General features: G+C 42.0%; 1 protein-coding gene across 4 annotated transcripts in view; it reads right to left on the reverse strand.

The window, feature by feature from the left end:
- itpr1a (inositol 1,4,5-trisphosphate receptor, type 1a) overlaps window positions 1-22,491 on the reverse strand; it is a 147,565-nt gene that overhangs the window by 78,148 nt on the left and 46,926 nt on the right. For all 4 annotated transcript variants that reach the window (XM_053498073.1, XM_053498072.1, XM_053498075.1 and 1 more), the window contains 7 exons: window positions 17,377-17,503; window positions 15,949-16,003; window positions 6,013-6,178; window positions 5,752-5,922; window positions 4,321-4,398; window positions 2,994-3,131; window positions 2,739-2,864 (listed from right to left, as the gene is read on the reverse strand). In XM_053498073.1, coding sequence (XP_053354048.1) covers window positions 2,739-2,864; window positions 2,994-3,131; window positions 4,321-4,398; window positions 5,752-5,922; window positions 6,013-6,178; window positions 15,949-16,003; window positions 17,377-17,503 — 861 coding nt within the window. The remainder of the gene's footprint in view (window positions 1-2,738; window positions 2,865-2,993; window positions 3,132-4,320; window positions 4,399-5,751; window positions 5,923-6,012; window positions 6,179-15,948; window positions 16,004-17,376; window positions 17,504-22,491) is intronic.

Here is a 22,491-nt window from a genome sequence, read left to right on the forward strand (position 1 = left end):
CCCTTCTGTTCAGCGCCTGAAGGATTAAAAAGCAATTTTGTTGCCGCACTGGAAACTAGAAATGCCAGACTAGTACTGCCTGATAAAATATTAATGTTTAACAAAAATACAGAAACATCAGCATACACATTGGAATAAATGAAATTACATATATAATACCGAATGATTCCTTATATATTGTTCCTCTGCAATTAACATGCTGACGTTAGAACCGTTATTGTTGCACTATGGTTCCACTTTTTCTCTGATGTTATTTTAATTTACTTGTACTAATGATCCATTTCTTTTTCCAATAAAGAACAGCATGAATTAGAATAGAATATAGAATAGAATATACTTTTCTATTATTTTCCACTAATTCCCTCCTGTTCATTGCGCCCCACCTGTCATGTCTGTATTCCCCACTAGTGAGGCGCCACACACTTTGAGAACCACTGTCATAGAGGAACCATTTCTAAACTCTATGATTCTATCCTTTCTCTTAGTATCCACTCAAATGTTAAGCTTAAGTCTACATGGGAGGGGGAACTGGGAATTCAAATACATGAGGAGTCCTGGGAACAGGCTATAGCGAGGGTACCGTTTTCCACCTCTTGTGCTTGTCTTGGACTTATTCAATTTAAGGTCATACACAGGGTACATTTCTCTAAGTCTAGACTTTCTGAAATGTATCCGGATGTGGATAACAAATGTGATAAATGTCATGGCTCTCCCTGTCACCTTAGCCACATGTTTTTTCTATGTCCTGAGATAGAAGATTTCTGGTTGGGTTATTTTGCTATTATGTCAACTGTTCTTGGGGTAACTCTCCGACCTTGTCCTCTAATTGCTATATTTGGGATTCCTGATCGCTCACTTACACTTAATTCTACAAAAATGGATATCATAGCTTTCACATCCTTATTAGTGACACGGCTATTATTGTTGCACTGGAAGTCTGCTAAACATCCTACTATCTCCCAGTGGCTTAAAGATGTCATGTTTTTTTTTTTTTTTGAAAAAAATAAATATACATTGAGAGGATGTACAGCCAAATTTTACCACAATTGGCAACCTTATATTTCTTATTTTACTAGCCTGGAGTTATTGCCTGATTAAATGTAAAACTGTTACTGTTATATTTATGTAATATGTTTGGTGGTTGTGTTGAGCTGTGGGGGCGGGGGATTGGGGGGGGGGGGTTTGTTTTTTTGAGTGTTTTTGTTTAGTTGTTTTTTTATAATATATAAATATATTTATTTAGAAAAATAAAGAAAGGTAAATTGTATGTCTGTAACTATAAGTACTGTATTGTTTTCCTTTTTTCAATAAAAATATTTGCAAAAAAAAAAAAACTCCGCCATATTATCTGGTGAGTTTTATGAGATTAAATTCTGCTTGTTTTATATTTTTGTTATGCTTTGCTGACACACACACGCGCACAATGCGGTGAAGAAAAAGATCTGAGGAATGTTGCCGGCTGACTCCTATTTATAACCTGCAGGTGCATCTAATCAGATGACGTCACCTGACCGAAGTTATATAAGCCAAAATTTGGTGTGTTTGGTACACACATGCTTCACAACCAGCAACATGAAAAGATATTCCCATAGCGCTTTAACGCAGCATTGAGTGTAGCCTTCTCTTCTGCTCTCTACTCTCTCTCTCCCTCTCTCTCTGTCTCACCACACATGTCTCTCCTGAGCTGCCAGTGATCCAGACCCCCTCTGCCCCCTTAACCTGTCTGACCCATCCTGGTGTCCCCCTTCTGGTTGGAGATCTCGTCACATGGATGCCCCGTGTGGTCTATCTGGGATGCGTGTGGTGTCTGGGGACGGTTCCACTTTACCATGAAGACAGTCCTGTCCTCGGCTGATGCAGACAGCTGTTCTTCGAGGACTTGTGACAGTCGCTCGATAGTTCAGAATTGGAGTTTCCTACAAACTTACTTGAGCCTCCAATAACCAACTGGACTCCATATTAACTTAAACACATCTCCTGTTATACTGAACTTCCAGCCTCCTAACACACAGTATAAATTCAGATCAATCCCTGCTATCTGTTATCACCCAGATGAGGATGGACTCCCTGTTGAGTCTGGTTTCTCTCAAGGTTTCTTTCTATTTCCATCTCAGGGAGTTTTTCCTTGCCACTGTCACATCGTCCTCGGCTTGCTCAATTTTGATTCATACACATTCACATCTCATTCAAACTTAAATAATTCCTTTGATTGTGTAAAGCTGCTTTGCAACAATGTCAATTGTTAAATGCGCTATACAAATAAAATTGAATTGAGTAGTAGCACTTTGTGATTATATTATGTGCTTACTCCAGCACACATGCTGCAGATAAAGTCACTGAGCTCAGGGAAATGTTTTCCTCAGTCCAATGTTTGATGTGAACAGTGCCTGAAGCTCCTGAACTTGGTCCAAGGACTGTATGCAGTGCGCTGCTGCCACATGATTGGTTAATTAGGTAACAGGTGTACAGGTGTTCCCACTAACAGGGTGGTGCAAGTATACAGGTGAGATGTGCTGCATGAATATTTACATCTCGATCTGTAAATAACTTGGTATCTTGGCACCTGGCACACCTTGAACATGGTACCTTTTACTGAACACACCAGCAATCAAAAATACTGGAACACGATTGACAGTTTAACATTGTGACTGTGTGTGTGTGTGTGTGTGTGTGTGTGTTTGTGTGCATTTTTATACAATTTCCCTTTGGGATTAATAAAGTACTCTATCAAGTCTTACTCCAGGGTTGAGGAACAGGTTAATGTGTTTGTGCAGTAGAGCCTGGTTCTGCTGGTTTCCTGCACAAAAGTTCTGGAGGAACTGATGAGCGAGGGTCATGATCTCCTGCATCCACACATCCTCACCCTAACACACACACACACACACACACACGAGTATTTAACACAGAGAACAGCATGCAGAGAATAAATGACCAAATTTTAAGCAAAATGTACAGGCAGACAGACACACACACACACACATATACCCACACACCTTTTCATAAGGGATTTGTAGAAGTTCCAGGACCACTGAGTGAGCCCCCATGTTCCTAAGGAGACGCTGCTGCTGTTTCTTGTTCTTCCTGCCTGATAGACACTCCATCACACACAACTTACTGAGTCTCAGTAAGATCTGCACACACACACACATACACATATGTACTGCAACTACAACACCAAATACAAAGCAAATAACAGATAGTACAAATAAATCAAAAATAAAGTAACTAAAGTGAACCTTGGATTGCGAGTAACATGGTTTGCGAGTGTTCCGCAAGACGGGCAAAGAGTTTTAATAAAAGAAATGTTGTACTGTATAAATGTTTGTACTGTTTACTATAACACTGTGACCAGGTGTGTGTGTGTAAAACACATTTTATTTTGTGTCTGTATGCGCGTGTGTACAGCACGCGTGTAAAGCAAAAGCAAGTCTTATTAGAGAAGTTAACGATCCATTTTCTCTCTCTGTATCAGCCTGCTCTGTGTCTGTGTGTGCACGCCTCATTGGACACCGTGCCCCTTTACACAGACACACACTCTATTTCTCTCTCTAATGGAAACACTGCTCTGTCGCGATTCTTTTTAAAAGTAAAGTGCAGATTAATTTTGTTTTACTTTACAGCAGTGATTCCGTTAGTATGCGCTCACGCAAGTGTTATGTGTGTGTGTGAGAGAGAAAGATGGAAATGCCTGGAACAGATATAGTCTGACCTACACCCATAAACAGGCTGAAGCTCTCACAGGTGGAGGTTCTCCCAGTAGACCAGACAGCTGTTCCTCCAGGAAAAGCAGAAGGACAACGAATGAAAATATGAAATATGAGTCTGTGTGTGTGTGTGTGTGTGGTGTGTCAAACTCAAATAAGAGAGGGTAACTGTGTAAGACGAGAAGAGGGAGAGGGAGAGGGTGTCTGATTCCTCTTCTCCTCTTACTTTAGCTTCACTCACACACACACACACACACACACACACACAACGGAAACTCTTATCTGTCGGGACTTATTTTATTTTTTTTAAAGATAAAGCTTAGGTTAATTTGTTAAATTTTTACCTTATATTTTGTATTGATTATTTTTATGTATTCATTTTTTTCGGGCTGTGGAACGAATAATTTGAGTTTCTATTATTCCTTATGGGAAAATTCTATTTGGTTTACGAGTGTTTTAAAATACGAGCGCAAATTATGCTTGTAATCCAAGGTTCCACTGTATATGCCCTCGATTAATCCCTCATGGATCCCAGATCCAACTTACATAATCTAATTAGCTGTTTTGGTCCATTAACATTGTTGTAAAAACAAACAAACAATAAATCCCTTCTGACCTCCTTCACGAGTCGATAGTTGGAGCTGCTGGTGCTTTCCACTTTGGGTTTGTGTAACCCATCAGAACTGGAGTCACTCTGTTGTGCAAAAAAATAACTGTTTACTTGAGTTTTATTCAAATATTTAAAGTGGATTTTAACTTAAGATACAGTTTCAGAGGAGAAATGTTGAAGGTGACAGAAGTGAGGGGAAGAGAGTCAGTCACGCAGTAGAGCCCCCTGAGCACCAGGCTACAGCGCAGGTGGGACTTTACCACAAAATATTTACTTTTAGGCCACAAGCACACAGGATAAGAAAAATCTGCAGTAACTTGGCAGAAATTTGCTAGTCTGTTGCACTTTCTCTCACCACTTCCTGCCTCAACTATGATAACAGGAAGCTGATTTAAAAACATTTTAAACTCATGCAGGCATGTCCCTGCTTCAACTCTTAATGAAAATCCAGAAAAAGATATAAAGCTTTCTGAGGGACACACCAAACATATGGTACTTTTATGGAAAGTGAGAGTGAGAGAGAGAAAGTAAGAGTTCAAATGAACAAGTTGGTGCTGAATTTAAATTTGTATGGTCTATGGTATAAAAATGTTGGAAGCAGATTTATAGTTATATAAGGTCCAAGTCAATCCAAAATATATAGACAATAACATGAGCAGGGATTTGGAGGGCATTGTAGACGAGGATACGGATGTGGATGCACACAGGGTTGTAGACGGGGTTGTAGACAGTGACGCAGACGGAGATGCAGACACGGATACAGATGGGGAAGCCATTGGGGATGTAGATGTGAATGCAGAGAAAATGTAGGGGAGTATGTAGACGAGGATGGAGATGGGGGTAAAGAAGGGGATGCAGACAGGAATGCAGATGAGGATGTAGAAAGAGGGACGCAGATGGGGTGAAGAAGAGAATGCAGATGAAGATGTAGACAGGGTGTACGCAAGAATGTAGATGGGGATGTAGACATTGTGTAGACGGAGATATAGATGGGGTGTAAACGGGATGTTGATCGTGTGAGACAGGGTATAGACGTGAATGGAGACAGGGTGTAGACAGGGATATAGATGGGGTGTAAATGGGATGTAGATTGAGTGGGACCGGGGGTAGACTCCTTCACCACCAAGTCTAGTCTTTTGGTGTACAAAATACATGACCCTGTTTGGCACAGTTTCAACATCTTTTCAGTCGATCTGCTGCAGTGATAATTCCACACACATTTTACAAACAACCGGTTCATGTTCATGAGATTTAATGCTAACACACGACCCCTGCAGTGGTAGTGACAGGAAGGCAGTGCAGTTGGAGGAATACTAAGGTTGTTTATCGGATATAAACCTCTGGATAACTAATTAAAATTAAGTAAATAAAATATTATAAAAGTGTAAACTCTGTGTAATATGTAAGTGTAAAGCTGTGTGTAAATCGAGTGTTGACCTTGTGATGTGTTTCCGTGGCGATGACCTCCCCTGTGTGTAATCCTGAGTCTGAGCCCTGTCTCTTATACACCCACAGCTCAGATTTCTCCACAATTGACCTCAGCTGATCCAAGTCAGCTTTAATCTGCTTATAGTTCTCCACATCATGACTGGTGACCAGGAGCTGCACCTACACACGCACACACACACTGGCTTATACACACAAACATATATAATGTGTGTATGTGTGTGTGTGTGTGTGTGTGTGTGTGTGTGTTACCTGTTTAAAGGCCTGCAGGACTTCCTGTCTCTGGCTAAAATGTCTGAAGAGGAGGTGCAGGGCTCTGGATACTAAAGGAGGATAGTCATGCATGGTCAGGTGAAGGAGCACCCTGAGAAAGGTCCGGCCACCATGATCATCTAAATCCAGTGGGGTGTTTTCTTCACTACACACCCACAAACGCGCGCACACACACACACACACACACCATGTTCATAAACGTTTAAAAAGGGACTTAGGTACTATGGTGTAATGTTCTATGCTATGGCAAACATCAGTTTTATTTTTTTTTTAGCTTTATACATCATATTGCCAAAAGCATTTGCTCACCTGTCTTCACATGCATATGAACTTGATTAACATCCAATTCTTAATTCATATGGGAGTGTGTTTATGGGAATTTTGTACGATTCTTCCAGAAGCGCAGTTGTGAGGTCAGAAACTGATGTTGGTCAAGAAGACTTGACTCACAGTCTCCACTCTAATTCATCCCAAAAGTTATTTACACCAAAACTTGCATGTCTTTATTGACATTGCTTTTCTCACTGGTGCGCATGTTGGAACAGGAAGGGGACGTCCCCAGACTGTTCCCACATGGTTGGGAGCATGAAATTGTTCAAAATGTCTTGGTATGCTAAAGCATTAAGAGTTCTTTTCATTGGAACTAAGGGGCAGAGCCCAACTCCTGGAAAACAACCCCACATCATAATCCCTGTCCACTAAACTTTACACTTGCCACAATTCAGTCAGACAAGTACCGTTCTCCTGGCAACTGCCAAACCCAGACCTGTCCATCGGATAGCCAGACAGAGAAGCATGATTCGTCACTTCAGAGAACACGCCTCTGCTGCTCCTGAGTCCAGTGGTGGCATGGTTTACACCACTGCATCCAATGATTTGCATTGCACTTGGTGATGTTAGGCTTGTAATGATGTCATGAATTGATGATGTGATATGATGACAGATAGCTATGGGGAAAGAGATGTTCACATACATTCCTCTTGAACATGTATTTCAGGGGAGTACCAAGCTTCTAGTGATTTCTTTGAACTAGTCTTTCTTCTAGGGCCATATGATTGTATACATCACACACACACACACACACACACACACACATCTCCAACAAATTTTTCAACAAGGTTTTCTTTTATCAACACAGGATGAAAATTACACACACTTAAGATTTTTAATTCAGTCATGCTAAAAGTCATGAAATGTTTTTTAATTTGCCAAGACCAAGGCCTCTCAGCCTCCTGTTAGTTATGATGATAAGCTCCCACTGAGGAACAGAGGAAAAACCTATGAATCACCAAGGCACAGGCCTGTCAAGAACTGGAAGCTGCTGGTACACCAGTGTCTCTGTCTCCAATTAAGCAGTTTTATATCGAAAAAGGAGAGCAGGAAGGCGTGTTCGAAAGCAGAGAGAGAAAAGGAAAGGCAAAAGTTTAGGAGTAATAGTAGGGACTTTGAATGTTGGAACTATGACAGGGAAGGGAAGAGAGTTAGTTGATATTATGCAGAGAAGGAAGGTGGATATACTGTGTGTCCAGGAGACCAGGTGGAAAGGTAGCAAGGCCAAAAGCTTAGGAGCAGGGTTTAAATTGTTTTACCATGGTGTGGATTGAAAAAGAAATGGAGTAGGAGTTATTCTTAAAGAAGAGCTTGTAAGGAATGTTCTAGAGGTGAAGGGAGTATCAGATAGGGTGATGAGTCTGAAGCTAGAAATTGAAGGGGGGGGGGTGTGTTCAATGTTGTTAGTGGTTATGCCCCACAGGTAGGATGTGAGTTAGAAGAGAAGGAGAAATTCTGGAATGAGTTAGATGAAGTGATGCAGAGCATCCCCAGAGGTACAGATGTGGTCATTAAGACTGCGTGTGTTTTCCCGCGGGATGCCTCAATTTAGCGCGCGCGGCGCCGCGACTTGCCGTAAGCAACATTCGGGAATTTAAATAAATGTGTTGTGCTTCACTGAATATCCGCCAGATGGCGCATGGAAGGACTTTATTTAAACGCACGCCGGACCAAGTACTGTACAACGAAGAATTGTGTATAATTACTTAGTCTAAAACAATATTGTTCCCAATGCTGAAGCAAACATGAATTTTATTTTGCTTTACAACAGATCTTTCATGATAAATGTGTGTATATGTGCTTCATATTTTTTTCATAATGATGAAATGAGATGCCCAAATTCGTGCTTTAAAATTTTTAATAAGTTTCTTATATATTTTTTGTAATGTTTTAACAGGGACAAAACAGTAAAAGACATGGCAATGTCTCGGTTTACATGGTGTTTAAATTAATTTAATTTCCTGATAGTAGGCTGTCTGATAGTGTTAACTATGCGAATGTCCTGATTCGTGAATATGCCAACATATCTCATTTAAAACGTAAAAAATGTGTCGACATCATCAGAAGACATGAATGAACTATATATATTATATTATTAAGTAAATATTATTTTATGACCACGAGCTTCTTCTGGCATTTTATAATAATCATCATATTTGCTGTTTGTGTCCGGCATTTAATAATTATTTCATACATTATTTAACCACGGCTGGAAATAATAGCTGGAATGTGATGTGATTGTGAATTCATGACTAAAATAAAGCAGTTTGTCTCTTGTAAAGTACTTTCACTTCACAAAAGGCAGCGTTTTTATAAAGCGTTTTTTAAAGGCAGCGTTTTTATGTAGGTTGATAAACGTGTGTTGTACAGTATATACACCGCGACAGCGCGCGCAGTTACTCACTTCTCACCTTTCATGTAGGTCTGCTCGGACTAATTCGTTTTAAACCCCTCAAAAATGTGTGTGTATACAGCTCAAAACCTCCATCAGTTATTAACAATAGCATCTATTTAGAAAAAATGCCCCGTGATTTCGGAGCTTCAGAAAATCTCCCGGCGCATAACACCGGGCCAACTCATGTCGAAAAGAATTTATAAACGGTTTCTAAACGTGGGCTATTGTTTTTTTTTACTTATAGTATTTGTTAATTTAATTTAAATGAGCTTTGGGCTCAGGACTTCGATTCGGCATCGTGATTCTCCTCTTTAATTTACTCCATAGTTTTAATCAGCGCTCAGCCTCATGCATAAAGTTTTCCAGAGCACACCGGCAGAAGTAGACTAATGATTATAAACGCGTCGGGAAAACAGCAAGCAGACTGACTCTGACCATTTAAAAAAACGTTTGCGTTCATTTTCTGACGCGCTCAAGTTCACCAAAAACAATACAGAGCAGCGCAGCTTATTTGCTTTCAAACATTTATAAAATCACGTTTTTTTCGTTATTGTGAGTGCGCTTAAATAAAAGTTAAGTCTTATAAAGGCATGTAGTCTTATATAGTTTTATTATATAGTTTTTGCACATTAATCAGAGTCCTCATCTGTTACATTTTCTAGGACAATAGTTTTTTTTTAGCCTGTCACGGCGTGCGCCCAAATCAATATCGCTCCTCGCTCACTAGTTAGGCGGCCTCTCCTTCAGATATGCGAAGAAGCGGGGCTGCAGAATTAGGCACGAATAGTGAAGAAGAGCTCTCCTTGCTAATGATCCCGGGTTTATCCGCGCTATAAAATACTCTGGGTTTGTTGGTTTACAGTGGATTTTACTACGCGGTGTGAGTGAGACGCGCGCACACAACGCGGAAGTGCGGCATGCAAACGGGGCAATTGGAACGCGCCCCAGAAGAGCAAGCGCGAGCGGACGGAGGCAGGAGCTGCTGTCCGCGGATGGCCGTCGTACTCGTATTTTATAGCGCAGGGTGCAAACACGGGATTATTGGCATGGATGAGCTATGTCCAGCTCTGTACCAGCATGTCATGTGGGCATTATAAGACTAAAAAGTGGCAGCTGGCACGCCTAAAAATAGACGCAGGTTATTTTTTTTATAGTCTAAATGAAAATCCTCCTCTTTAGTGCCTCCTATTCCTATTAATCCTATTGTTCTTTTAGTGTCACTGCGTGTGCTTACAATGCCAGACAACATTCAAATGCAAATTATTCACTCTCCCCAAGTGTGAATCAGCTGTTCTCACCTATACATATTAACCTATACGTTCTCACCTAAAGGTAAAATTCCACCTATATAAGTGTGACAAATATGCAAAGAAATGCAAAAAAAAAAAAAAAATAGGAAGGGGCAAATACTTTTTCATGGCACTTCACATGTAGTCAGATTGTTCCAGTGGCTGAAACTGTGGCAGGTGGAGTTATAGCACTTTTCAAATCACACTTACTATACACTGATATGAATAACTTTGAATGATGAATGCTACGTTAATATGATCTCGGGCTTGCTCCACATTATAAAAGCAAAGCGCAGAGTTTAGTCCGAGATCAGGGAAGTACGTGATGTGGTGGAAAATAGGCAGTGGCGGTTCTACACTGAATTGCTCCGCGGGCGAGACTCCCCCCGCCCCCCTCGGTCTTGTTAATTTGTTTTAAAACCCCCAATTCTGTGAATTCCCCCAGCAGCGAAACCGGTTTGATGACTTCACACCTGTTGTAAAGGTGAGATGGGGGATTACAGTAACTGTGGGTGCGCTTCACCTCGGAGCGCGCTGTCGCGTTGTATTCAATGAATAGACTAAAACAAAATCATGTTTGCTACAGCATTGGAAACAATATTGTATTAGGCTAACTTTATTAAAGATTATACACTTTTGTATTCTTTGTCCACACACGTGGGCATCTTTAAATTTTTAGATATTGATCCTTTCTCGATGCAGCGAATTTTCTGAGCAAATTAATAATAATTTCCATGAATGAAAAGCAGGAAGAAGAAAAGGTTACGCGAAAATAAGAAAAAGCTTTAGAGGTAAATGCTGTGAAATGCTTCAATTGAACAGATTCTGTCTATAACAGGTCAGGGACAGTGAGGCTGGATCCAGCAGCGCACCACATCCCACATCATAATACATGCTGATGATGACCAACACGTCTCCCCTGATCTACCAGAGCCAAGTAAAAAGAATGGCAATCAAACAGAATAAAATTAGTAGCAGCACTAACTTGTGCTAGTTATTATGATGGTGGTCAATATTAATTGAAATAATGTTTCTCAGTAATATTTCGTGTTAATCTTGACTACCCTAATAATTAAAATAATTAACTAGTTTACTAGCGTGAGCTACTGCTGCTACTGATTTTATTTCAGCTTACGTGTTCAGTTTTATTGCCATTCCTTTCAAAATATTGTCTTTATAGATTTATATGTTGTTTGTCTTGATGTTCTTTTTTTTCGTTTCTTTGACCCAATATATGTTCAGTGATACTTCAAATAACATGTTTAAATAGCATTGATTTCTGCATTGTGTTATATTTTTATACTAGTAACTGGTGTTAAAAATGTATCTCTACATTAATGAGCCAATGTATTATGGTGTGGGCTGCTGTGGGCCAGGAAGTCCAGGGACACTTTTTGGTCCCAGTCCGCCCCTGTAATAACGAATGGAGAAAGCGCAGTCAAAGCCCGGGGATTCTGTGTTCCGCGGGGGGGCCAGTCGTGAATAGCTGACACTCAGTAACAGCCAATGAAATTGAAGCATTTTTGTTGCTTTCCACGTGGTGTGGCGTTGCTTAAATAATATCTGTATAATATCCGTATATCCTATAAAATCGTCCAGACCCTGGTTCGAATCCCGCTCTGGGTGAAAATGTAATAAATGTGAATCCTTTGTTTTACACTTTTTGCTTATGATAATCATTAAATTACAGCAACTGTGTGGTGAGTGCTAATGTGTTTCATAGCTTAAGAAAAAAAAAATTCTCAATTGCCAACATGCATTTAGTACTGAAGCATAACTTGATAATGTAATGGCTATATCGTGGTATTTTAGCGAATAGCACTGGCTGGGAATCGAACCCGGGTCTCCGGCATAGCGGGCGAATCACCTACCACTGAGCCACCAGTACCCGTCTGCTTTGAAAGCGCGTAAATATAGGCTAACGTCATACATCTTTGTAGTCCTTTTGCACACGCGCGGGTGCGTTACAATAATAATAATAATAATAAATTTGGAGAACTACTTCTAATAATAATAATAATTCTGAATGAAAATGATGAATAAATACATAACAGTTTGAGCTTGACACGTTTATGAGCTCTGTCGCTTGCTGTCAATGGGTGCCTAAGAGACATAACACTTTTCGGCTTCAGTAGACACACAATACTTTAGACTGAAACACGACTGCCCCCTACAGGTATTGAAGGGCATTTTCACAGCTTGCCGCGCGCACTCGCGGTAAGTCGTGGGATCCCTTTTCCGAAAACGCGCGTTTTTAAAGACCACATCTGTAGAGAGTGGTGATTGGTGCAGACTTCATTGGACATGTTGGAGAAGGGAACAGAGGTGATGAAAATGTGATGGGCAGGTTTGGTCTTCAGGAGAGGAATGTAGAAGGACAGATGGTGGTGGACGTTGCAAAGAGGATGGAAATGGAAGTAGTAAATACTTTCTTCCAGAAGAGGCAGGAACATAGGGTGACATACAGTATAAGAGTGAAGGCAGAAGCACTCAAATGGACTACATCTTGTGTCGACGTTGCAATCTGAAAGAGATCAGTGACTGCAAAGTGTTGGTAGGGGAGAGTGTAGCGTGGTGAAAGCTGAGAAGGGAAGAATGTTGTGTAGTCTTTAGGGAGTTGAGACAGGCTATGGGTGGTCAGGAGGTGCTTTTAGTTGACTGGACAACTACAGCCAATGTGATCAGGGAGACAGGTAGGAGGGTACTTGGTGTATCATCAGGTAAGAAAAAAGTGGACAAGGAGACTTGGTGGTGAAATGAGGAAGTCCAGGATTGTACTGTATACAGGGAAAGAGGCTAGCTAAGAAGAAGTTGGACACTGAGAGAACTGAAGAGAGTAGACAGGAGTACAGGGAGATGCAGAGTAAGGTGAAGGTAGAGGTGGCAAAGGCCAAACAAAGAGCATATGAGGACTTGTATGCTAGGCTGGACAGTCAGGAGGGAGAGGTGGATCTGTACAGGTTGGCAAGGCAGAGAGATAGAGATGGGAAGGATGTGCAGCAGGTTAGAGTGATTAAAGGTAGAGATGGAAATATACTGACAGATGCCAGGAATGTAATGGGAAGATGGAAGGAGTACTTTAAGGAGTTGATGAATGAGGAAAACGAAAGAAAACAAAGAGTAGAAGAGGTGACTGTTGTGGAACAGGAAGTAGCAAATATTAGTAAAAGTGAGGTGAGAAGGGTGTTAAAGAGGATGAAGAGTGGAAAAGCTGTTGGTCCTGATGACATACCTGTGGAGGTTTGGAAATGCTTAGGAGAGGTGGCAGTAGAGTTTCTGACTAGTTTGTTTAACAAGATCTTGGAGAGTGAGCGGATTTCAGAGGAATGGAGGAAAAGTGTATTGGTGCCGATTTATAAGAACAGGGGGATGTGCAGAGCTGTGGCAATTATAGAGGTATAAAGCTAATGAGCCATACAATGAAGCTGTGGGAAAGAGTAGTGGAAGCTAGGTTAAGGACAGAGGTGAGCATTTGTGAGCAACAATATGGTTTTATGCCTAGAAAGAGTACATCAGATGCAGTATTTGCTTTAAGGATGCTGGTGGAGAAGTACAGAAGATAATAAAGACTTGCATTGTATCTTTGTAGATTTAGAGAAAGCGTATGTCAGGGTGCCGAGAGAGGAGCTGTGGTGTTGTATGAGGTGAGATGTGCTGTAGGTGTGACAGAAGAGTTCAAGGTGGAGGTGGGTCTGCATCAAGGATTGACTCTGAGCCCCTTTTTGTTTGCTCTGGTGATGGACAGGATGACAGATGAGGTAAAAAAATAAAAAATAAAAAAAACCTCTTCTTAGTTGTGTTGGACTAATGGCACTTAGTTATTAACCTAGTTAACCCAGTGTAAGTATGTATCCAATTATGTAAACATTAAAGCACTTTTTGTAAGTCGCTCTGGATAAGAGCGTCTGCCAAATGCCTAAATGTAAATGTAGGTAAGACAGGAGTCTCCACGGACTATGATGTTTGCAAATGACATTGTGCTTTGTAGAGAAAGCAGGGAACAGGTGAAAGAAAATTTGGAAATGTGGAGGTATGAAGGTTAGCTGCAGTAAGACGGAATACATGTGTGTAAATGAAAGGGTCTCAAGAGAAACGGTGAGGCTACAGGGAGCAGAGGTGAAGAAGGTGCAGGATTTTAAGTACTTAGGGTCAACGGTCCAGAGCAAGGAAGAGTGTTTAAAGGAGGTGAAGAGGCAGGTACAGGCAGGTTGGAATGGGTGGAGAAAAGTGTCAGATGTGTTGTGTAGTAGGACACTCTGGGGCTGTTCTGCTGAAAACTTGTGCACTGCGCAAAGTGAATGGACTAAAGAAGTAGGAGAACCTTGAAATTCTTCAGCAGACCCTTAAACTTGAACATAATTAAGTGTTCCAACAGGACAATGACCTCAAACTTACATCAAAGCTAAGTGTGGAATGAAGTGTGGAATGAATAGAGCTTGCTTTTTACAAAGCTCCAAAATTATAGTATAGCCTTTCAATTAATGTTCAGGACTCAGACACAGTCTTAATGTTTAAGTCTAGGCCAAAAACCCACCATAGGGGGGACTCATGGACGTAGAGTATTATGGTAAACTGGTATGTTTAGATGCTGTCTTCCCCATTCTTATTGATCACTCAGGTTTGGTGACGGTGAGGTGATTGTTTGCTTTACATCTCAGTTCCCCCTCATGTCTGTGTTTCCTTCCGACTCCTCCCTTTTAGTTATGATGTCATAGTTAGTCTCTGCTTGCACTCTGCACTAAATATACATTCACCTTAAACATTTTGTGATTATGACCATACCCAACTGTTATCTCTTCTCGTGTTCTCTTAATGTTCTCCCCATGTTTTCTCCATGTTCTCTTTATATTCTCCTCATTCTCATTATGTTCTTTCTTCTTATGTTCTTCTTATGTTCTTCCATGTTTTATATTTGTTCTCCTTGTGTTCTCTCTATGTTCTCCTCATGTTCTCATTTTTCCTTTTATGTTCTTTCATGTTCTCCTCATGTTCCTTTTATGTTCTCTTCATGTTCTCTATATTTTTACATAAATTTTTACATGAGAAGAAAGAGAGATAACAGTTAGTTATGGTCACAGTCGAGCTACACATGTCGCTCCTGAGCCAGTGATCCAGACGCGCCTCTGCCCTCGTCCCAGTGCCCGGTTTCTGGTTGGAGAACTCATCACATGGAGCACTGGAGCATGTCACATATGGTGACTGGGGACGGTTCCACTTTACCATGAAGACGTCCTGGCCTCGACTGATACAGACAGCTGTTCTCTGAGGACTCGATAGTTCAGGACTGGAGTTTCCTACAGATTACCTGAGCCTCCATTAATGAACTGGACTCCATTTTAAATTAAATACATCTCCTGCTATACTGAACTTCCAGCCTTCTAACACATAGTATGACTGCAGATTAATTCCTGCTTATCACTCAAATGAGGATGGGTTCCCTGTTGAGACCAAAAGCATCTGCTATGAAATATTAGGTGTCCTGTGGGGATAATTTTTATTCCTTTTTTAAAAATCAGAAAAAAATAATTTGCAAAATAGCTTCAACCTTGTGCTACAAATTTTCTGAGTTTACATTTATTAAAGGTGTGTGTGTGTGTGTGTGTGTGTGTTTGTGCGTGTGTGTGTGTTGGTATATAGTCATTTTGCTCAAGAGAAAGCCAAGTTCAAAGAAATCACTAAATGCCTGATCTTGCCCCGACCTTCATGTCCACGAGGAGTGTGTGTAAACTTCATCTCACAACGGTGGATACAACTTTGTAGGTTCTTAGCATCAATCACTTTGTGATACTATGATGTGATAATGTAAAGACTTTGATGATGTCACTGGATGATGAAGTAATGACTGTGTGTAGTGATGTGACTTGTATTTAATGTACAGTGTAATATTTAAAGAAATCTCACCTTCCACCAAATATTCCCTCTGCTTGCTCCTCAATGTGCTCAAAGTCAAGTGCACCTACACACAGTCCACAGCACATCAACACACACACATACACACACTTAAGCTCTTATGTGTTAAAAAAAGCATCTGTTTCTCCTCAGATTGACATTTCTCTGGGCCCTACCATGGGATATATATTTATATATATATATATATATATATATATATATATATATATATATACAGTGGAACCTCGGATTACGAGTAATGCGGTTTACGCGTGTTTCGCAAGACGAGCAACAATTTTTTATAATTTTTGACTTGAAAAACGAGCATTGTCTTAGTTTACGAGCACAGAGTATCATGTTTCACGCATGCGCTTCTTGTTTTAACAACGAGGGTTACGTCATCACAAGTGAGCCAACGGTTTTTCTGTCTCTTGCAGCAGAATTGTAGGTAATCGCCTCTCCTGCTGGGTGAATACACACACACACACACACACGCTGTGTGTGTGTGTGTGTGTGTGTGATGTACGTGCGCGCGCACACACATTAACGGAGAGACCATTTTTAAAAGCGTTTAAAAATTAGCAAGGAACATCGCTAGTCACACTCACGTGAGCACATACTAACAGAATCACTGCTGCAAGTAAAACAACAACAAAAAACAAATTAAATGGCTCCTCACCTTTGAAAACAATCGCGACAGAGAGAAGTTTGTGTGTTTATTTGGCAACCTGAGAGAAGGGGAGCTGTAAAGCCGAGACCTATCGTCTCCCCTGCTGGGTCTTAGTGCGTGCAGTGTTTTTGAGTGTGCCTGTGTGTTTGTGTCTTTGTTTGGCAACCTGAGAGAAGAGGGCTGTAAACCCGAGCAAGCCCCCCTTCAGCCCCCCTCTCTGTCGCGATTGTTTTCAAAGGTGAGGAGCTGTTTAGTTTTTTTTTGTTGTTGTTGTTGTTTTACTTACAGCAGTGATTCTGTTAGTATGCGCTCACGTGAGTGTGACTAGGAATGTTCCTTGCAAATTTTTAAACAGTTTTAAAAACGGTCTATCCGTTAATGTGTGTGTGTGTGTGTGTGTGCACATTTTACACACATACACCCTGCGTGCACAAACGAAAACCCTTATCTGTCGGGATTTATTTTGAAAAAAATTTAAGGTAAAGTACAGATTAATTTGTTTTATTTTTACTTTATATTTTGTATTAATTATATTGTATTTATTTTTTTGGGCTGTAGAACGAATAATTTAAGTTTGCATTATTTCCTATGGGTAAATTAAATTTGGTTTACGAGTGTTTTGGAATACGAGCCCGCTTCCGGAACGAATTAAGCTCGTAATCCGAGGTTCCTCTGTATATATATATCTATATATATATATATATATATATATATATATATATATATATATATATATATATATATATACGCCCATACACACACTTACTCACCCTGAACGCTGGCCTGGGATTCGGGGTTGATTGATGTCTCTGTCTGTGAGTTGCTCTCATCAAACTCTCGCTTAAAGATACTCAGAAGACATGAGATACGATAATCCAGCCGCACATTTAAAATAAACTACACACACACACACACAGAGGGGAAAAGAGTGCACTTTGTTAGTGATAGAAAGAAGGTGCATTAATGAGGTAAAAATAATTTAAAATTTAAGGTGCACTTAATATATAGAAATGCTGTCAAATTATATAAATATTCTGTTTCTATGTTCATGTGCATGATGATCATATATACAGGTGGAAAGGAAAACTGTACATAAGGTGCACCAGCAAATAGTAATAAAAGAGAGGATGAAGGATATGACTTTATGAATTTATACAATTATATTCAAGTGATTCCTCTCTTGACACAGAGCAGAGTTATTGTAACGCCTAATTCCAGTCGGCAGAAAAGACTTCCTGTAGCGTTCTTTGTCACAGAGGAGCTGAAGTGTTCTCTTCGGATTGGGAAATTCCTCTGTCCGCTCTCAAGCCCGCCCTGGCTTGTAAATGGACAAGGATAAACATCCTCTCTTGCTTCCGCGGAGATGGTAATAGCCTCTAAGCATTTAAAAAAATAAAAAATAAATAAAATAAATAAATAAACATAGACGGCAGGTTCTGTCGGGTGGCCGGGGGGCGGAGCCTCAACGACGCTCTCCCCCCTTTCTCAGCAAGCTCCATATAAGTTAACCCTTTCATGGAGTAAGCTGTATTCATCCCGTTTTTTCCTTCCATCAACTTATTTATTTATTTAAATATAGTTGAGGTAGAAGCTTATAGAGTTATATGATGACACCCAGATAGAAGAGACGCTTCCAGGCTATCTCTCTTCTGGGACATCATCCTTCCTGAAAAGCTATTACTTCCTTTCAAGCTGTGTAGACTTTTTATCTTCCCTGGAGAAGGCCTGGGGCGATTCCAAATGGCGCCGGTGAGGTCGGCTGCCGTCACGACTGCTCCGACCACCTTTTCTTTGTTTTTGTTCTTTAAGTTAGTTTACAGCGTTTTAAAACCGGCAAAATTACCACCATGGAGTACATTAGTTATGATAGAGACACTCTTGTTTCTATTGATATCCAATCTACTCACAATTCGACGTTTTTAACTCCGGATCCGAGCTGGCCGAGTGAGATCCTGAGGGACAACAAAGGACGCGACGCGACGCGAAGCAGCGGCCCCGAGGGAAACGAGCCAGCGTCAGGAACAGGCCGAGAGCCCGTGCACACCGCACACCTCTGCCTAGCATCCTGCTCGCCAACGTCCAGTCACTGGAAAACAAGCTCGATGACCTCAGGGCCAGGGTACAGTTCCAGAGAGACATTCGGGACTGCAATCTCCTCTGCTTCGCCGAGACATGGCTGAACCCAGCGGTGCCGGACCACGCCATCCAGCCGGCCGAGTTCTACTCAGTTCACCGCATGGACAGGACACGGGACTCAGGAAAGTCAAGGGGAGGCGGCGTGTGTTTAATGGTGAACAGCAGCTGGTGCAACAGCGCGAGTGTTGTTCCTCTCACACGCTCCTGCACACCAAATCTGGAACTACTGTCCATCATGTGTCGTCCTTTTTTTCTTCCTCGGGAGTTTACATCGGTCATAATCAGTGCCGTTTATATTCCACCACAAGCGGACACGGACACTGCCTTATGCAAGCTGCATGAGGCACTCACACAACAACAATCACAACACCAGGACGCTGCGCTTATTGTGGCGGGGGACAGTGCCAACCTCAAACGTGCAGCGCCGAACTTTTATCAGCACATCACCTGCCCCACCAGGGGCGAAAGGACACTGGACCACTGCTATACAATGGTCAAGGACGGCTACAAGGCACAATCTTCATCATCTCTTCACTACCAGACACACTGGACCCACTACAGTTTGCTTATCATCCAAACCGTTCCACGGACGATGCAATCTCTCATCTCCTCCATACATCTCTCACTCACCTGGACACTCGGAGGGGGAATTATGTGAAAATGCTCTTCATCGACTACAGTTCTGCATTTAATACCATAATTCCCTCCACACTTACCACCAAGCTGGAGCACCTGGGACTCAGCTCATCAATGTGTCAGTGGATCTCCAATTTTCTGACTGGCAGACCACAGGCAGTAGGGATGGGCGGACATGTCTCAGCCTCCCTCACTCTCAGCACTGGAGCCCCCCAGGGTTGTGTTCTGAGCCCCCTGCTGTACTCACTGTACACCCACGACTGCGTGGCCACTACCAGCTCCACCACCATCATCAAGTTTGCTGACGACACTGTTGTGGTGGGCCTGATCACGAACAACGATGAGACTGCCTACCTGGAGGAGGTTGGAAATCTGGAGAACTGGTGCCAGAGAAACAATCTCCTCCTGAACGTCAGTAAGACAAAGGAGCTGATAGATGGACTTCAGTACAAAGCAGGTGAGGAACTACCAGACCCCCGTCATCAACAGGAGCCCAGTGGAGAGAGTGGACAGCTTCAGATACCTCGGTGTTCACATCACACAGGACCTGGCATGGTCCTGTCACATCAACACCGTGGTAAAAAAGGCCCGGCAGCGTCTCTACCACCTCAGACGCTTGAGAGACTTTAGACTGCCCTCCAAGGTGCTCAGGAATTTCTACTCCTACACCATAGAGAGCATCCTAACGGGAAATATCACGACCTGGTTCGGGAACAGCACCATGCAGGACAGACGAGCTCTACAGAGGGTGGTGCGATGAGCTGAGTGCATCATCCGCATCGAGCTCCCTGACCTGCACTCGATCTACAGCAAGCGGTGCTTGACCAAGGCCAGGAAGATCGTGAAGGACCTCAGCCACCCCAATAATGGACTGTTTACTCTGTTGCGGTCTGGGAAGCGATTCCGCTCCCTGAAGGCCAACACAGAGAGACTGAGGAGGAGCTTCTTCCCGCAGGCGATAAGGTCTCTCAACCACAACCACACCACTATGCAGAACTAACACAATCTTTTCAAATTGATCAAATCTTTTTACATCCATGAACACTATGGACAATTACACGCACACCTTCTTTCATATCTACACTACATGTTGTACGTTTACATCCTGGACCATTGCACAAAGACACTTTAATAACTTTGCACACCTACCTTCACAACTACACTACATGTTTACGTCTACATCCTGGACCAGTGCAAAAAGACACTTTAATAACCTCCGCACAAAGACACTTTGGTTCTATGCATATTTGCACACCCAGTACAGTATATTTCAATTTGTACAGTATATTTCTATTTTTATGTACATCATATTTCTATTTTTATTTTTAGTTCTATTTTTCCTAGCACATTTCAATTTTTATTTTTAGTTCTATTTTTCCTAGTTTAATTTAATTTTTCTATTTAATTTCTATCGTATTTCTTTTATTCATATTTATTTCTTATTTGTAAACTTTAATGCTCTTTTAGGAACAATGGCAGTCGTATAAGCATTTCACTACATTTCGTACTGTGTATGTTTGTGTATGTGACAAATAAAATTTGAATTTGAATTTGAAAATTTGGAGGGAAAAGCTTTTCAGGCAGCAGGTCAGGTTGGTGCTCCATTGCTCACCATGGCGGTTTTGCACGCCTACCAGGCTGACCTGCTGAGAGACTTGAGTACTGGTGGGGATCTGCAAGGTTAGGCGTATTGGACTTACGCCGGGCCACAGACTTTCTCTTCGTGCAACAAAGCAGACGGCTCGTGCTATCGGCCGTTTTGTTCAGTCCCTTGTTATTTCAAGACTGGACTACTGCAACTCACTCCTGGCAGGCCTGCCTTTGTCCACGATTCGTCCTCTGCAACTGATCCAGAATGCAGCAGCACGACTCGTTTTTAACCTTCCCAAGTTTTCCCACACCACCCCACTCCTCCGCTCCCTGCACTGGCTTCCTGTAGCTGCCCGCATCAAATTCAAAACACTGATGCTTGCCTACAAAGCTAAAAATGGCCCAGCACCCACTTACCTCTCTGCGCTAATTACACCACGAACTGCACCACGTTCCCTCCGATCCTCCAGCACTGCTCGCCTCATCCCACCATCTCTCAGGGATCGAGGGCGGCATTCATCCAGGCTCTTTTCTGTTCTGGCACCTAGGTGGTGGAATGAACTTCCTGTAGATGTCCGTACATCAGAGACTTTGACTATCTTTAAACGACGACTCAAGACGCATCTGTTTCTCCAGTACTTGGACTAAACCCCCCCCCCCCCCGAAAAAAAAAAAAAAACCTCAGATGTGTTGGACTAATGGTACTTAGTTATTAACCTAGTTAACCCAGTGTAAGTATGTATCCAATGTTGTAAACATTAAAGCACTTTTTGTAAGTCGCTCTGGAAAAGAGCGTCTGCCAAATGCCTAAATGTAAATGTAAATCTAAATGTTTTATGGCTGCTATGGTTTCCGCGGAGAGGCACTTCTTGTTGAATCTCAGGGAGAAGGATCATGTATTCCTCCGCGTTGCCCCATATCGCCTCCCGGCGTACTTGGCGATGTCATTAACTCGGTCGCCACTAGGTTCATGAGGCGAAGTTATATAACAAGCCTTAAGGAAAATCCTTCCCCGCAATGTTTAAGAGTCGGGACTGTCGGCCACCCACTGTCGGACTGTCGGAGTCTGACTGTTGCGAGGCGTGAAACACACAAGGAGAGTGTTTTTGAGCTGGGCACCCCCTCGCAAAATTGGGGTGCGTCACGCAATCCGCCTCAAAAGAGGTCAGACTGGCATATTGTCTTCACACAGAAGCCCTGAGGTTCATGTGCCCAGGACCGTGGGGGGTGGCCCCCCAATGGGGGGAGGTACGCAGAATTCCTTTCAAAGAATGAAGAGTTCTCCCTGGTACCCCCAGGAGGTTGGTGTTCTTGCTCCGCCACCACTGGTGTTTCGGGCAACTCCAGTCTCCAATAAAATGTTAGTTCTTCGTTTTTTTTTTTCTAACATCCCCTTTTTTTTCTAACATCCCCCCCGTTTAACCAAGCCGCCGAGACTTTACCCCTTTCTGAGAAACTGGCAGCGTGGAAGCTACTGCCAAGTATATCTCCTTGGGTACTAAGCACTGTACAAAGAAATTACA

This window comes from Clarias gariepinus, chromosome 6, assembly GCF_024256425.1.
Source record: "Clarias gariepinus isolate MV-2021 ecotype Netherlands chromosome 6, CGAR_prim_01v2, whole genome shotgun sequence".
Lineage (NCBI taxonomy): Eukaryota > Metazoa > Chordata > Actinopteri > Siluriformes > Clariidae > Clarias > Clarias gariepinus.